The sequence below is a fragment of the Onychomys torridus genome, chromosome 7 (assembly GCF_903995425.1).
Source record: "Onychomys torridus chromosome 7, mOncTor1.1, whole genome shotgun sequence".
Lineage (NCBI taxonomy): Eukaryota > Metazoa > Chordata > Mammalia > Rodentia > Cricetidae > Onychomys > Onychomys torridus.
The window spans coordinates 99,488,611-99,506,784 of record NC_050449.1 but is presented as its reverse complement, the minus strand read 5'-3'; the positions used below and the strand labels follow the sequence as shown (position 1 = coordinate 99,506,784).

Here is an 18,174-nt window from a genome sequence, read left to right as displayed (position 1 = left end):
GTGATGGGGGTGAATATGAGCAAAGTGCAATGGTGTACATGTGTGAAAATATCATGAAACTCATGATTTTGTGCTAATACTCATTTAAAAGACTTCAGATGATGAGAGTGTTTTTAAAAAATACATACTAAAACTCCCAGAACATAGAAAAACAAAATAAAGGCAAACAAACAAAAAACTGTAAAACAGATAAAAGCTAAACCTAGAAAATTGGAGAATGCATCTTCCATATAATAAAGACTTTTTAAAATAGAAAAGTAGGAAAATTCAAGATAAGAACTATCAAAAATTCAGTGTTTCACAGAGTTAAATAAAATGAATTTCTAGCCAGACATGGTGGCACACACCTTTGATCCCAGCCCTCAGTGATCTCTGTGAGTTCAAGGCCAGCCAGGTCTACAGAGTGAGTTCCAGGACAGCCAGGGATACAAAAAGAAACCTCATATCAAACCCCCCCAAAAAATTTAAAATTTTAAAAATGAAATTATAAACCAAACAACTAACCAGGAATAGAACACAATAAATGTACAAATGTTAAATCCTGTCTCTGTATGTTTCATCTCATATTTTCAGAACATCAGGGATACAGGAAATGTTTCCAGAGGGGGAAGTTAGGTCATATCTCACAGACAAAGGAAACAGACAAAGATAAGATTTGAAACAAAGTCTTTAAATTCTGAAGGGAAATCATTTTAATTTAAAATTTGATAATCTGCCAGGCATGGTGGCTCACACCTTTAACCCCAGCATTAAAACAGCAGACAACTGTAGATCTCTGTGAGTTCCAGGCCAGCCAGGGCTGGAGAGTGAGACGCTGTTTCATATTTTTATTTTTTTTTAATTTTAAAAGAAAACAAAACAAAATTTGATAATCTTTTTTTTTTCTTCCCAAGACAAGGTCCCACTTTGTAGCTCTAGCTGTCCTGGAACTTAATATATAGACCAGGCTGGCCTGGAACTCACAGATATCTACCTGCCTCTGTCTCCCAAGTGCTGGATTAAAGGCATGCATCACTACACCCTGTTTAAAATTTGATAATCTTAAAAATCATCAATCAGAATTGTAGATACAATGGTCATTTTCAGACATGCGTTTTTCCTAGGGACTGTCATAGGATGTGCTCTATGAAAATAAGGGCTACATCTGAGAAAAGGAGACCTGTTTTGAAGGACAAGGTTCCTGTCACTCAGTGAAGAAGATCTCAATGTAAAAGATAAACCAGAAGCTCACAGGAAGCCTGTAAGTGGAGATGAGAAAACACATGTTTAAAGCTACATGCTTGGGGCTGGAGAGATGGCTCAGCAGTGGAAAAACTTCTGGTGCTCTTTCAGATGACCCCAGATCAGTTCCCAACACCCACGTCCAGTGGCTCAGAGCACCTGTAACTCCAGCTCCAGAGGTGCTGATAAAAGGCTGCCTGCCACCCCAGGAATCCAGGACACAGAGGAGTCCACCTAGAGAAGAGTAGAAAATAATGAAGACAACCCTGACAGAGCAGCTGATGCAAATGAGGGGAAGAAGCAGGGAGGGAGGGAGGGAGGGAGGAAGGGAGGGAGGGAGGGAGGGAGGGAGGAGGAAGGGGGAGGGAGGGAGGGAGAGAGGAGAGAGAAACAAGTCCTTCAATTCACCCTCATTTGTGAAAAGTCTGAGGATAAATTAGGAAAAGCAAGGCAACTACTAGCTCCAAGAAAACCAAAAGAAAGTTCTGGAAAGGTTGTGTGCTGGTGCTGTACCATTTCTGAGTCCAGAGCAATATATATAGTTACAATGATGTAATGCTGACCTTACAAAAAGAGGGTGCTATAAGCATACTGAGTGCAGGGCAGACAAGTAGGAACAGACGAAGTCCACACAGAAAGAGCTCAACAGAGAACATCTAAATTTGGAAAATATAATTTTCAATAGAGCATGATTTTTGTTTGTTTGTTTTCTTTGGGGGGGGGTTCCAGACAGGGTTTCTCTGTATAGCTTTGCGCCTTTCCTGGATCTCGCTTGGTAGACCAGGCTGGCCTTGAACTCACAAAGATCCGCCTGCCTCTGCCTCCAGAGTGCTGGGATTAAAGGCATGCAGCACCACTGCCCGACTCAATAGAGCATGCTACTGAGGTGTATAGTGTGGTGATATTTTTGTTTGTGCACTAACAAATCAAGCTTGCCTGGAGATCAGAGTGCAGAGCTAGCCACTAGAGGCCAGACACCGGTGGCACATCCCTTTAATCCCAGCACTTGGGAGGAGAAAACAGACCATCAGGCAGACCCAGGATGGCTCTCAGAAAGTATCTTTTTTACTTGTTTGGCCTGGATGGCCCACAAGCCTGTTAGGGTGAGTCATCCCACAGCCAAGGACAGAATAGGCCCAGTGGCACAGAGACATCAATGGCCAGAATGTGGTAACAAAAACACCTGACCAAAAAAAAAAAAAAAAAAAACTAAAACAGGTACCAAGAACTGGGTACTTGCGAGTATTTCACTCATGGGAGTCCTCACAGAGCTTGGCAAGGAGCCACAGGCACTACCTCCCTGTTACCCAGGAGCAGGCAGACACCACAAGGCTAGAAGACATGCCCAGACCACTAGGCCTGAAGCTCAGGCACCCACCCTCCAGAGTCACACTGCCCAAGTCCTCACTAGAGACCCCAGGGGGAAAGCCAGGTGACCCCACTTTCCATCTTCACAGCTTTGCAAAATTCAGATGGGTGGGACAGATCAGAGTGGTACCACTGAGGCAGGCAATAAGCATTGTCCAGAGGATGGTTAAACATCATTAAAATCACCTCTTGTGCATGGGTCTTAGAGAAGAGCCTACTACACTTGACTAAACAGTATAATTGCTGACTGACCACATTCTAACGCTTACCCTTATAGCCACAGATAAACGTAGCTCTCACTTCTCATCAAAGATGCTTCCTTTTGCAGCATACAGACTATTGTAGTATAGCGAGATATGGAAGTCCAGGATCAGGTCAGGTTTAATAACAGAAGAAATCAATAAGGTACACTCACTACACAGAACAAGGTTGACGTTACTGTCCTGCCCTTCCATGGCTCAGACCAGCCCAAGAGAGTTGTACTCTCAACTCTTCCCCCAGGGGTTCTTAATGGGTCATATACTTCTGAGAAGACCACGCCCATTGAGCCAAACTGCTCCATTCAATTGATCATTGGACCGAATGGCAGAATTCCCACACATTACAGAAGACCACAAATGATTAAAATTCAGATTGACTGATCATGGGACACAATTCCTGCACTGAAAACTCAGGAAATATCATGGAAGAAGAGATAGGAGCCAGAGGACCAGAACGTCTGCTAGGAAATTGTGTTTCCTAGAAATGAATAGGAAGCCACACCCACGATACCTCAACAACATATCGGCCTAAACAAGACTTGAACAATGACAGCACCAACCACAGATATGTTAACTTGGAAGGGGAAATCTCCTTGTGGCCACACCCCTACGTAAACTACAGGCAATTAATGACTGCTGAGAGAGGAAGATCTAGTCTTTGCAGAGGATAAGTTGGTTATCCAATACTAAGTGGTCAGCCCTGAAATCATATCCATACATGTAGCACTAAAAGGATGCAGCAGGTTGTATTTCTGTATTTCTGTATTCATATGTGTTTGTGTGTATAACAATAATATATAAGAAAGAGGCCACCAATTTGAGAGGGGTGAGGGGGGACATGAGAGGTTGGAGAAAGGACAAGGGGGGATTAGAGGGAAGAAAGGGAAGGGGGAAGTTATGTAATTATATTTCAATTTAAATTGTTCTGGCTCCCGTCACTAGCCTGTCACACTGCCACCATGTTGGAGGAACAGCTCTTCTGACAGGTCACAGGGGTGGCAGGAGCCAGGACAGTGCCAACAGTGAGGCCAAGGGAGTGGCCAGCAGCTGTGGCTGTCGCAATGGTGGCACAACAGCAGCATCTGGCCACCATGAATAAAGCCTCGGTGACAGCAGCAATGAAGCCACGGCTGTGGAGTGATGGCCGAGCTGGAGCAGTCTGGTAGCAGCCATGACGACTGTGACAGGAGCCACAGGAGAGTGACAGCAGGGACAGCGGCAATAGCGCTACAGCGCCAGTGACAGCAATGACAAGCAGCGTCAGTGATGGCAAAAGGTGCCTCCCCTGTGGTGGCAACTGCGACCTTGGCCATAGCATCAGGAGTCACCCCAACAGTTCCCGAGGGTGGCTCAGCAGGGAAGGGGGCGAGGCAGAGAGTGGAGGCTGAAAGACCATGGAAGGCTGAAAATGGCAGTGAAGACGAGCAACTCCTGAGGGCTGCCAGGCATTGGTGTGAGACTTGTGTCTCAGACGCCATGGAAAACAGGCAGAGAGTACCAGGGAAAGCCAGCCTGAATCAGTAGGGTAGCAAGGCCTATGTCCCTTCCTGTGACAACATGAAGTAGTCTCCTCAATGACTGGTGACAGGATGAGCCCTGGTGTGGGTCAGAGCAGCGGTTATCACTGAACCAGTAACATCTCCCATGTCCTGACATCTCCAACCCATTCCTAGCAGGAGGGTACCATTGAGCTAGGAGAAGCCCAGCTGGTCCATGAGTCACAGATATCCTTGTGATGTCATGGTCATCTCCTCATTTCCCACCTGCCCTGCCCCTGCTGTACCTAAAGGAGCAATACCAAGAGGGAATGAACATCTGAACCCCTGCCCTCCACCATGGTCAGTCAGTGTTGTCTAAGGCTCTGTCAGACTCACCTTCCCTGGGGTGGAGACTTATCCCTTGACAGAAGGAAGCCCTGGATGATGCTATGGGCTTCAGGAATAAAATAGGGAGCTGGGGCATTAGACATATCTCGGAGAAATTAGTCTTCACCCATGACCCAGTGAAGTGTTTGCTTATTGTTATTGTTCTATTAATAAAAACTCAGGAGTCAGATATTTGGGTACAAACCTGCTAGATCAAGAAAGTAGTGAGGAAATGACTACCGACTCTTTTTCCACTCTCCCAGATTGAAAAGCCCGAGAATCTCTCTCTCAAAGCCCCTACCTTTCTCTTCCTCTACTTCACTGTCTGGGCTCTCCAAAATCTGTATGGCTAATTCTGGTCAGCTAGTTGTGGACTCCATCCCTTGATTCAAGGTTTAACTTTATTAACAGTCTCAGAGTATCTCTGTACAATCAAATATCCCACAACAGCCCAACTCTCATAGCGTTCTATTGCTGTGAAGAGACACCGTGACCACAGCAGCTCTTACAAAAGAGAGCATTGAATTGGGGCTTGCTTACAGTTTCAGAGGTTCAGTCTGTTATCATGGTGGGGACCATAGTCCCATGCAGGCAGACATGGTGCTGGAGAAATATCTCAGAGTTTTACAAATGGATCTTCAGGCAACTGGGAGAGAGAGACTCGGGGCTTGGAGTGGGCTTTTTAAAACCTCAATGCCCACCCACAATGACACACTTTCTCCAACAAGGCCACACCTCCTAATCCTTCCATATAGTGCCACCTCCTGGTGACCAAGCATTCAAATCTGTGAGCCTATGGGGACCATTATTATTGAAACTACCATACCAACCCAATTCTGATTGCAGAAGTCTGATCAAGATAAGAAAAAGCAAACACCAGGAAGAAAAGAAGAAGCAGAGAACAAAAGGCAACTGAAGGTAGGTGAGAAACTGGAGAGGGCAAACCCCATGATCTCACAGTCCCTGCACTTAGAAGAGCCAGCTCTGGCCCCACTGGACTGGCTCAGCATTACCTGTCTCTGAAATCTGCTCCCTGAGTAAACAGCATAAGAGCACAAGGAAGGTGAGACCCAAGGTGTAAAAATGGGAAAGTGGACAAAGGTTGGCATGAGCCCCAAAGGCTGTGGAGTAACTTGAAAGGTAGGAGTAGACATTAATAGAAACAAGGTGAGGGAGACCCTGGATGGCTAGGACACTGTGCGACACATTGGTGAACAGCATCCTGGCCTCAGGACCGAGTCACAGGCCATAAATTCAAAGTTTCTTCCCTGTAAGGACCCTTTACTTCCTACACACAGAGAAAGACATTTTCCCCCAACTCCCCCTGTGAAGTCCACATGGCAAGTGTAATCCTGCATGGTAGATAAGGATGCTGTAGCTCAGAGGGTGTGAGCTACGGCCCACAACCACCGGTAAGACAAAGTACAGGTAAAAGCCCACCTGTCTCCTCCTGTGTCCAGGAAGAGGGCTGGTTGTTAGAGCTCCGTATGCTTGATTGACAAATGCACTGGGAATCCTTGTTAGTTGCTTCCTGCAAAAACATGCAGAAGAAAATAGTTCAGCTCTCACTTTTTGACCCCCCTGCCCCTTAGTACTAGATTTGCTATGGTGTATACAGTCCCCTCCTCCCTAAGCATGGTGATATTCTTCAAGACTCCAGAATCGGCTGATGGGGCTCACAACCACTCACTTCTCGTCTCCAGTGACTTTGGATTCCATTCTACCACAGTCATCCAGGCCTGGGCTTGCAGTATAGACCCCAGTTTCACTCGTATAATCGTTTGGAAAAAAGAAAAGAAAACAAAACAAAACAAAAAAATGGGTAATCCTTCACAGATCACTTCTTTTGTAACAATAAACATGGAGTTTGAGAAATGAAGCAAGAAAAAGCAGACACACTCCGAACCTTGTCCTCAACCACTAATTAGAGTAATTTTCATGGGCTCCTTGCCTCTCCCCTCTCATGACCACCTTTCACTACCATCGCGGCCCCACTCCTGTACCCTCACCCTCCTCACCCTGCTGAGGCTCTGACACCCTATGTCAGATGTCCCTCTCTGTGGCTACCCTGCCCTGCTCCAATCGGTCCCTCTGATCACCGTGGCCTGCCATCCTCCATATTGACATTCTTCTCACCCACCTGGGCCCCAGGACTGCGCCAGGCAACTTCTCCAGGTAAACACAGTCCTCACCAGGATGAGGCTCCTGCCTCCTCACTGGCCTGTTGACCCAGGCAAAGGTCCCCTTCATTCACCTGAGCACAGAAAGTATCAGCCTCTCGGTGTGACATTCACCTGAGCACAGAAAGTATCAGCCTCTCGGTGTGACGCGGTCTGACTTCCTGTAGACCACTTCTCATCCCAAGGATATGATACACGTTAGAGCTGGGAACTTGGACCCCTGTGTCGACCCCTCCTGTCTTGGCCTGGGTTCCCTGCTGGAGACCCCTCTTATGACAATGCCTATGGTGATATTTTATTTGTACTGAAATGTGATTTTATTTGTATGATAATAAAGTTCCCTGGGGTCAGAGCTAATAGCAGCCACAGCAGAAGCTGGGCAGTGGTGGCACACGCCTTTAATCCCAGCACTTGGGAGGCAGAGCCAGGTGGATCTCTGTGTGTTCAAGGATACAGCCAGCATGGAAGACACACGCCTTTAATCTCAATACCAACCATAGAAGACCTGGAGGTCTGTACAGACAGGCAGTGATGAGGAGGTCATATGGTTGGGTTTGCAACCAATGAGCAGGCAGAACAGAAAGTCAATAAGAAGGACAGACACACAGGAAGTAGGCCTCTTTCTGAGGGGAAGGACGGCAGTGACAGCGAAGGGTAAGAAAGGAGATTTTAAGTCTCAGCTCTCAGCTACTACTGTGACCTCTTGGGCTTTTAACTCTGCAACTGGCTCTGTGTTTCTTATTTAATAAGACTGTTCATCTACAAATGCCTACTTACCTGGCTTGGCATCCTCACTGACTTCTTTGTCCTCTGTATTTACCGCCCACCCTATTGAGGGGAAAGGAAAAGGGGAGAGATGAGAAGAAAGTTCACTTTTAGATTTCTTTTTATGAAGTAAACAAACAAGACACAAGACACCCGTGGAAGAAAATTCTCAGTCACGGCCTAAAATAGGCTTCAGGGTCCCACTCAAAGGAAACATCCAGAAACTCAAAAACAACAACAAACAAACAAAAAAACAGAATGCTTGACACTGGACCCAAATGATGAGTGCAGCCTCTGACCTCCTTCTCCCTCTACACACTCATATGAACAACAGAAGAACGTATCATTTCAAAAATATCTATTGCACCTTTAAAACGAATATAAGAAGGAACAACCCACAGGTAACAATGATGTGGAATCCCTAAAAGATAGAAGGTAAATGTGACAAGACAAAGAAGATAGGTCAAAGTTGTATATAATATATTTTTAAAGTAATTTTTAATATACTTGGGAAAGTGAAGAGAGTCCATGCTGGCCATCCAAGCTCAGAAGCATCAGGTCCAGGGGCTGCTTGGGTTTGGGCTGCCAATGGGCTGTTTGGACTCTTCCTCCAAGAGGAGCAAATGACTTGTCTGTCTTCAAGAGGACTGAGGCTGGTTCAAGGAGCCATAGCAGGGTCTAGTGTTGCACCCTACCAGGACACTGACACCACATCCCCAGCCTACCCACCCCATAGAAACAGACAATCCAGAGGTGAGAAAGGAAGCCAAGAGAATGAAGGGAGGGCAGCACACAGTCAGTCCTCAAGGGATTTCCCACTGTTGACAAGAGGGTTTGCCAGAGGCTTTAGAAAAACCAGACTGAAGTCAGTCAACTGACAAACGAGTTGTGTGCAGGGGAAGCTGGGTTTTCACTAGTAGAAAACAAGGCCTGTGTTTAGGCTGGCTGTCCAAATGAAGCAGTTGTGTGCGTATTAGAATTAACGCTGACTTGGCCACAAAACGATCTACTTTGTCCTTTGATTCTGATTATAGGAAGAGCAAACCCAAGATAATAAAACTAAAGCTGTGAAGACAGATGGAACCATACTTAAGAAAAGGAATACAGAGAAAATGGAACTTCCACCCCAGCCAGAGGTAGGTGGTGTAGAGAGGGCCCCAGAGTTGGGCAGGGATGACCTATGAGCTAACGCAGCTCTTGATCCACATCACACAGGCTGGTAAAGGCTTTGTTTGTGGCCCATACCATAGGGTAGTCATGGAATTAATGCTCCAAGCATGGCACATGTGGAGGTAAAAGGTCTGAATAAAACCATTTCCCTGAATAATCATCCGAAACCGAGACTATCCCAGCTAACTGGGGCGGCTACATTCTCCAACGCTGCTATGAATAGGACTTGCTTGTCCTTGACTGTCTTATCCAGTCGCCTTGTTAGAGAGGCAGATGACTGAGGTACAAAGATTGGTGTGTGGGGGAGGCAATGTCCCAGAGAGTTGGGGTAGGGCTATGTGACGCTGGGGGATGGTGTGTGTTTGGTGAATAAAGAGCCAAACAGGGAAACTCTCATGTCCAAAATTATGCAAGTGTGGAACGTGTGTGTGTGTGTGTGTGTGTGTGTGTGTGTGTGTGTGTGTGTGTAAGATGTGGGAAGTGAACAAAGTAAGAGTGAAAACTAGAAGAGAAAGACCCCAGACTGTACAGAGGAGGGGACAATCTTAGGACCTCACAGAGGGAGATGGCAGGTTGTGTGGATTAAGGCGATAGGAAAGTACAGTTCATGCCTGCAGATGGAGGTCTGAAGGAAGAGGACAAGGGGCCCTGGTGGCTATCAGATCCAAGGTGGTTCTATAGTACCTAGGGCTCTTGTCCTAAACTGGCCAGCCCAGCTCCATGGAAAGCCAGAAGAGGTATCAAGAGCAGATGTACCCCATTCTATAAATGGGGACATTGGACTCAAGGTGGTACATGTGTATCCATTAATAAGCATGACAGAAGGAGGTAACCAAAGGACAAATGCTCTTTCTGATCTCTAAGGGCCCCCTGGTTTCCCACCCTGAGGCTGAGGTATCTGAGGACTATTTCCTGAGTGTCCTTTCTTTTTCATGCAACCACCCCTCTTCAAAACAGCAGCTGCCTGCTGCCGTTGTGCTGGCAAGCATAAAGATCCAAGCCTGGTGGCGAGGCACACTGGTGCGCCGGACCCTGCTGAGGGCTGCGCTCAGTGCTTGGACCATTCAGTGTTGGTGGAGGCAGACAATGGCCAGGCTACTGAAGAGGAGGTTACAGGAGAGGACACACTACAGCCTGAGACAAGTACATGCAGCTGTGAAGCTGCAGTCCTGGGTGCGGATGTGGCTCGCCCGCAAGCATTACCTCCATTTGTGCAACTCTGTTCTAAAACCTCAAGACTCTAGGAATCATGACTACATTTGTAAAAATCATAGTGCGATCCAGGGCTGCTATGAGATCACAGGAGACAAGCTAAAACTTCAGGTTGATATCTTTTTCGAATCACAAATTTGTCGGATTTCAGACTGCATGCCTTTCCCAATAAAGAACTGACCGGGGTTGCTCCTAATAGCTGTCTCTGGGTCTTTGTAAGTCAAACTGCTGGATGTCCCAGCCTCAGCGATGGGTCAGGAAAATGACTGCCGGCTTAAAGCACAAGTGTGCTCTGGAGAATCAAGAGAGAATGTCTACACTCCCGAGGGCCAGAGAATGTGAGAGTCTCAAACTACATGATCAAGATCTGTGATTGATTAGCAATGTCTGCTGGTTGGAATATTGGTGTTGTAGGGTCCAGGTGTTGCATGACCAACTCCAGAGACCCTGCCTCACTGATGTCCATTTAAATGATGTTCCTCAATTTGTGCAATATGGATGAACTCATCCTCCAACATCTGGATTTAACTTTTCCCCATAGTGACCTTGTTTGGTCTGACCTGGTTTTTGCACCTTCTCAGTGTCCTTCCTGTGACACTGGATAGGAGGCAACTTTGGTTTCAGTGACATTAGGATAAAACTCATGCAAACAGTGTAAGTGTCATAGGCAAAAGTATTATGGTTAGGGGAAGGCAGGTTCAGCTGGAGTTACAGGAAGCCAGTACTGACAGAGAGGATGCTGGCTTGCCCATGCATGAAAGAGACAGGCCTTTCAATGAGTCACTGATATGGACTAGGGCCTAGAATTTCCCATGGATCATGGATATGACACTGTTTTTCATTTTTTGTTTTGTTTCAGTTTTTGAACCAGGTACTGCATTAATCAGGGTTCTCTAGAGGGACAGAACTGATAGAATGAATCTATGTATACATAAAGGGGATTTATTAAAGTGGTTTACAGAAGGAAAGTCTGAGAATCCAGTAGTTGTTCAGTCTACCAGGCTGGGTTTCTCAGCTGGTCTTCAGTGTATGTCAGAATCTCAAAGAAGTAGGCTCTGATGCCAGTGAATTGTAAGGGTAAGCAGGGAAAAAGCAAAACCTTCCTTCTTCCTTGCCCTTTATATAAGCTATCACAAAAAGGGGTAGCCCAGATTTAGGTGTGTCTTCTTAGCTCAAATGATCCAATTAACTCAAACTCCCTCACAGTGTGTCCAATGAGTTGGTGTTTTAGTTAATTCCAGATATAGTCAAGTTGACTACCAAGAATAGCCATCACAACTACCAAGGGTAGACTTTTAAAAAATTTTTAGTTTTTTTTGGGGTGTGTGTGGGGGGGGTATTTTGCCTGCATGTATGTATGTGTATCACTTTCATGCCTAGTGCCCTCAGATGCTAGAAGAAGGTCTCTGATCCTGTAGAACTAGAGTTACAGATTATGAACCATCATATGGATGTTTGGAATTGATCCCAGGTCTTCTGGAAGAGCAGCCAGTGCTCTTAACTGTCGATCCATCTCTCCCCAGCCCCTAGGTATGGCATTTTTAAAAGAACATCTTCCTTGTACATAGTACATATCAACAATCAGTTCATCCTTGGACACATTACAGCCCTACCCTGGTCCCTACAGTGCATCTGGCCCTTCAATCAGAGGAGAGTAGAAAGAAAGACATTCTGTGCATTGTTGGGAAGGGGAAGGAGGGGGAAAGACACAGTCACACATTCAGTGGATATCAGAATACACATCGTATTAAGGCCCAGAACTTATCCATTCCTTTTCTGGGTTAAAAGTCCCTGTCCTGTAAGAAGGAACCAAACTGAAGCCATTTTGGGTAAAACTTCCACTTTGAATAGGGGGTCAAAGAAGGGTTAAGTTCCCAAGACTGAGTGACTGTCATCCTGGTTGACAAGAGACATGAATGTGGGGCAAGCCATTCAGCCAGAGTTGAGTAACCAACCAATGGGAACAGGACAAGGGTGCCGCCAAGAAATGTCCCTAGGAGATTCCCCTATCCTGAGAGGTGGAAAATGTAACTTGGCACAGATTTTTGTGACTTTTGTGGTGTGTGTGTGTGTGTGTGTGTGTGTGTGTGTGTGTGTGTGTGCTTAAAAGCTCTGTAGCATTCTGGCTCAGGACCACAGTTGAGCTCCTGAGTCTGTTCTGCATCCCCGATCGACCAGTTGCAGCTTGATGACAATGAACTTTTCTTTTCTGCACTGACTTGGTGTTTGAGCCGCATTGGATCCAAGCAGACCCCCTAACAGTCCTACACATCCCAAGCAGAACACCCCAAGCTTGCTCCCATCCCAGAACTTTTCCCTCGCTGCCTGCTTCCCTGGAGAATTCTCTGCTGAAGCTCTCTCTTCATTCAAGTCTATCTCTGCACAAAGGCTGGGGGGGGGGGGCACGGCGCAGGGTGATGCTTTCCCTGACCTCCTCCTCTTAGCTCTAACTCCTAACTCTGCTGCTCTGCTATAACGTTCTTATCAGGTCCTGAGCATCTAGCCTTGTTGTCTACTGACCTGTGATGTTCTTCTTGGTTGTCAACTTGACTGCAGCTGGAATGAACTACAATCAATGGAGGGCACACCTGTGAGAGATTATTTTTGCTTGGTTTGGAGTGGGTGAATCTGCTTCTAGTCTGGAACTTTGAGGTGGGAAGACATATATGCCTTTAATCTGGGCCACACCTTCTGCTGGAAGCCTAATTAAAGAAGGAAGCTCTTGCTCTTTGTCTGCTTGCCCCCACCTTGCTAGTTCATCCATTCTTTCACTGGCCTTTGGAGCCTAGTTCTTTGGGATTCCAGCATATATTGAAGAGCAACAGAGACATCCAGCCTTGAGGACTGAGCAAACTACTGGATTCCTGGACTTCCCTCTTATAGACAACCATTGTTGAATCAAGTGGACTGAAGCCTGTAAATCATTCTAATAAACCCTCCTTGTATAGACAGAGAGGGCGATTCACTCTACTTTCTGTTAGAACCCTTCCTAAGACACGGCCTCCCACCAGAAGTCAACTTCATGGATGCAGGGCTCTGTGCCAGGAGCTTGCTCAGTTCTGACCCCAAAGGTTCCAGCACTTCCACCCAGCCAGTCCTAAACCATCTGCCTGCCCTGTCTGATCTCTCCATGGAAACACCAATATGACTGGCCTAACCTCTCTCCTTGCTTCTCTCCGCTGCCTTCTCACCAAACCTGAAATTCCCCTGTGACCTTGAGGGCACACAAGGACCTTTCTCCATGACCTGAAGAGCAATAAACTTGATTTTCCTGAGCTCTTTCTGTGGCTATTTTTGTTTTTTGGTTATTTATTTAAAATTTTTTTTTCATTTTACATAACAACCACAGATACCCCTCTCATCCCTCCTCCCACTCCCCAGCTACCTCTCCCCCACCCCTCATCCCCTCCTCCAAAAGGGTAAGTCCTCCCATGAGGGGACAGCAAAGCCTGATACATTCATTTGAGGCAGGACCAAGCTCCTCCTCCCTGCATCAAGGGTGAGCAAGGTGTCTGACCATAGGTAATGGGATCCAGAAAGCCGGCTCATGCACCAGGGATAGATCCTGATCCCACTGCCAGAGGCCCCCCAAACAGACCCAGCTATGCAACTGTCTCCTGTCTGCAGAGGGTCTAGTCCAGTCCCATACAAGTTCCACAGCCATTGGTCTAAAGTCCGTGAGTTCCTATGAGTCAGTGACTGTGACTATTTTTGTGAAGTATTGCTCATCACAGGAAAGAACCCAGGATTTGTGTGTGGAGTGGGGGAGGGGGTGAGAAAAAGAAAGGAGGAAAGGCAGGGTACTGAATGCATGAGGCGTGGAAAACAAAATGGGAGAGTGTTGAGGGGGAAGAAGAGATGAACCAGCAGAGGAGACGAGGGAAAGGGAGAAGGACAAAGTAGAACAAAGTCTAATGACATGAGTGTATGAGCCCACCATCATGAGACCTGTTATTACGGATGTCAACTAAAAAACCAATTTAAAAAAATAGAAAAGGGTAAATTAGAGAGTGGCCCACACATAGCCATCAAAGGTCATGGCCATGTAAGTCATGTGACCTGCACTGACTGACAGACCACCTGTCTGTCACTCCTGTGCAGGAATGAGGGAGCCAGACTCAGGTTGCCTGGGGAAGGGCTGAACCTGGCTCATGTCAGAAGGAAATGAGCAACACCTTGAAAGGAGAAGATATAATGGAGTTGGCAATGAAGACAAACTATTAATGCTGTCTTGTTATCAGCCTAGAAAACTATCTGACCCCTTCAAACAGGTTACTAAGAGGCCAGGGCACCATTCTCTTATACAATGGCTTCTCTTTGGAAAATCCCCATCAAAAAGAGTATTCAACCACAGGAGGGAATGGCTTGTTAAGAGTTCAGCTGGGAAACAGAGGTGTCGTAGACACAGAAGGACCAGTTGGAGTGACAGCAGCAGACAAGGAGACATAGACATTAGCTGAGGCTCTCCATCCCGAGGGATGCTCCCCAGCCTCCCCCCCCACTCCCACCCCATTATAGTTTGGATAGGAAGTACCCCCCCCAATTATTCATCACTACAGTTCCAGTCATCTGATGCCTTTTCCTGGCCTTCACAGGCACCAGGCACACGTGTGGTGTACATACATAGATACATGCAGGAAACACACACACAAATAGATCCCTAACAAAATGAAACGGGAGGACACGGGGGGGGGGGGGGGGCTGCAGCCAGAGAGGTAGCTGGTACCCAAACCTCCCGAGGTTCACCTCTTGCCACCACATAACCCAAATGCCAGACATAGCGCTCCAATAGGTAACGTTTGCCCTGCTGGGTTTCAGCCTTGAAATCCTTCAGCAAGTGTCCCCTCGATCTACGTTCCTCCTGTTCTTCTCCTTAGGAGTGGGAATGTTTGGTCTGTGATATTGCATGTTGAAAGTGTGAGAATCGGCTCTCACTGTTAGCCCAGAAGCTGCTGGGGAGGAGCCGCATCTCCTCCTGAGCCAGAGTGTTGCCTTGCAGCAAGAAACTCAAGAGATGAGCATCAGAGAGAATGGCTGTAATTTCCATTATTCGAACCTCTTAAGAAAATATCTGGGGGCTGGAGAGATGGCTCAGAGGTTAAGAGCACTGACTGCTCTTCCAGAGGTCCTGAGTTCAATTCCCAGCAACCACATGGTGGCTCACAACCATCTGTAATGAGATCTGATGCCCTCTTCTGGCCTGCAGACATACATGCTGTCTACATAATAAATAAATCTTTAAAATATATATATATATATATATATATATATATATATATATATATATATATATATATATATAAAGACCAATTCAAGATGGTGGTGGCCACTGGCACCTTGGGACTGAAGAGCAGCTCCTAGAGCTGGCCCTAGGTCCCCTGAGAGGCTCAGGCCAGTGCACCCATACCATGGCCTGGAGCTGCTACTGCTCGCCCTCCTTGGGGGTGGAGAGCATGGGCCCAAGGGCTGCAAACACAATGGTACAAGGTGAGCAGGCAAGGCGGCCTTCATCAAGAAGGGATTTAGCTCAGTGGTAGAGCATTTGCCTAGCAAGCGCAGGGCCCTGGGTTAGGTCCTCAGCTCTGAAAAGAAAAAACAAAACAAAACAAAACAAAAAAAAACCTCTCAATCCTGCCCCCAGATGCCCTGCCCAGCCAAAACATCGCTCTGACTCTGGGCAACCACAGAATCTCATTGATAGTCCAGTATCTATGGTACTTCAGAAACCCTTGAACCAGATAAATGATTCCTTGCAATAAGCATGTAAAGCTATTTGGGCAAAAAAAATATATACTGTGTGACACACTCAGTTTGCAATGCCATTTAGATGATAAATGAGATGGAGAGGTGGGAAAGATGGCCTAAAGGAGCAGCACATGTATGTTGATGATGGATGGGGGAGCATGTCATTGTGGAGAAGGGCTGCCATGGGATGGTCTTTCTGTGTGCTGTGAATATGTGTTGCTACCATTGGTTATCCCAAGGGAAAGGCAGAGCATAGGAGAAGACCATAGTGAGGGAGGTCAGAGGCCCATATACCTTCTTGTCACAACATGAGCTACTGTCCTCAGTGGCCAAGGACAGAATGTACCTGATGCAGCCAAACAATAATTCATCTTTGGGGTAGAACAGATTTACACCCTAAGGACTCTAGTCCCTTCCTGGCTAGAAACAGATATTTCTTCCTTCAACCAAAACCTGTGATAGTGGAGAAGACAATCTGGTCCCTGGGTCACAGTTGCCCTTATGACATCATGGCCATCTCCTCCATCAGCCATCCTAGGCCTGCTGGAGTCAGATGAGCAGCAACCGACGGGGGATGATCACCTGAGCCCTTCTCTCTGCCATGGGCGCTCAATGTTGTGTAAGACCATCAGGCCCACTGCCCTAGGGTTGAGGGGTGCTACTTGGCAGAGGGAAGTCATGAGCTACTCTAGGGGACTCGGGAAAAGCCTGGGGAGCTGGCAGGGGTGCTGGCTTTTACCTGTGACTCCTCATTTTAATTGCAGAAGTCTGACGTTGAACTCGATCTATATAAGGAAGAGAAGCAACCAAAGGTAAGTGTGATCCAGGACCATAAATGAACCAGAGTCCCCTCAAACCCTGACCTCAGTGTTTGTAGAAATGAAGGTGCCTTCTTCATCCTCACTCGGTATTGCTCTCCTGTTCCTTAAATACCCTCCCTACCCCGAGTGACCTGTGCACAGGACACAGGAAGGTGAGTCACAGAGCAGTGGGAAGTGAGGAGGTAGACAGGGGTTGCCATGGCCCGCATGGCTGAGAGAGGGAGAAATGGGGTGAGAGAAGAACTTAGGGAACTGTTATAGCAAGCCAAAGTGTGGGCTGGTTCAGAACTGAGATGCAGACTGTAAGTCTGTAATTCTTCTTTATGAAGGCCTCGTGAGGTCTTCAGGATCAGAAAGTCTTCCCCCCACCCCCCGGGTCCCTTGTAAACATTACAGTATAAGCATACCCCACTTTATAGAGGAGGCCACTGTGGCTCAGAAGATGAGCTATGGCCATAGCTGTGGACAAGACAGAGATGGAGACAAAAACTCTATCCAGCTCTCCTGTATCCCCATGCACTGAGCATCCTGTCCTTTGCTTGGTTAGCCCCGTCCTTCAAATCTACTACACCACCAAAAAAGGACCCAAGCAGCCAGTAAGATCCAGGCCTTGTGGCGCGGATTCCTGGTGAGGCAGACTCTGCTGGTTGCTGCCCTCAATGCCTGTGTGATTCAGTGCTGGTGGAGGAACATCCTGCACAGGCACATTCTTAAACAGCGGCTGGCCCTGCTGCGGATATACGTCATCGAGGAAGAGGCGGCAGTCAGGCTCCAGGCCTGGGTTCGCATGTGGCAGTGCCGTAGGTATTTCAGTCACATGTGCAACACGCTCTGTGTGGTCCAGTCCCTCGAGAGCAGCATCACCTTCCAGAATGATGACATTTTTCAGGTTCAATATGGAATGGTTCCCAAGCAGCCAGAGTTCCATATTGAAATCCTCTCCCTCTAGAAGCCTGTAGCTCAAAGAATTGGCTCTAGCGCCTCAATAAATACCTGACCTGGTTTTGTGAGTCTCAGTGATTGTCATGCCATAGGGACACCCCCACCCCAGGGGCTCAGATTCTACATCTCTTCCTCTCCTTAGGGGAAGACCATCCCCCTCCCCACAGAGCCTGGTACCTCCAAACCAGGAAATGAGGATCAAGATGTCTGTATTTATGCAGAGCCAGGCATCCCATGACACAACCCTGGGACCACCCCTGTCTTGTGAAGTTGGAATTAAAGGGACTAAGGTTCATGTTCCTAAAGCAATATATGAGATAAGCAGCTTCTCTGCCTGCTACCAAGCACTTGGTATAATCTTTATGAGCACCCTCCCACAGCACGGAAATAATACATGCACCATCCCAGCCTCTAATTTGTTGTCGTTTTCTTGCCTTCTCTCTTCTAGGAGAAAGGTCAGAATAGTATGGCCTGTACAGCAAAGTTGTTGCAATAGAGATGAACATTTAGCCCAACATATTATCCGGCCCTCACTGACTTGCGTACGCTAAGCAAATATTTTCTAATGTCTAATTAGAACTCCTCAGAGACAGACATAACCAATTTCACTCTTGGCTATACTGTC

General features: G+C 46.9%; 1 protein-coding gene across 1 annotated transcript; it reads left to right on the top strand.

The window, feature by feature from the left end:
• The first annotated feature begins 16,805 nt into the window (after positions 1–16,805).
• On the top strand, positions 16,806–17,556 carry Iqcf3 (IQ motif containing F3). Its single transcript, XM_036193654.1, has 2 exons — positions 16,806–16,838; positions 17,155–17,556. The coding sequence occupies exons 1-2, from the start codon at positions 16,806–16,808 to the stop codon at positions 17,554–17,556; spliced, it is 435 nt and encodes a 144-aa protein (XP_036049547.1).
• The last annotated feature ends 618 nt before the right edge of the window (positions 17,557–18,174 follow it).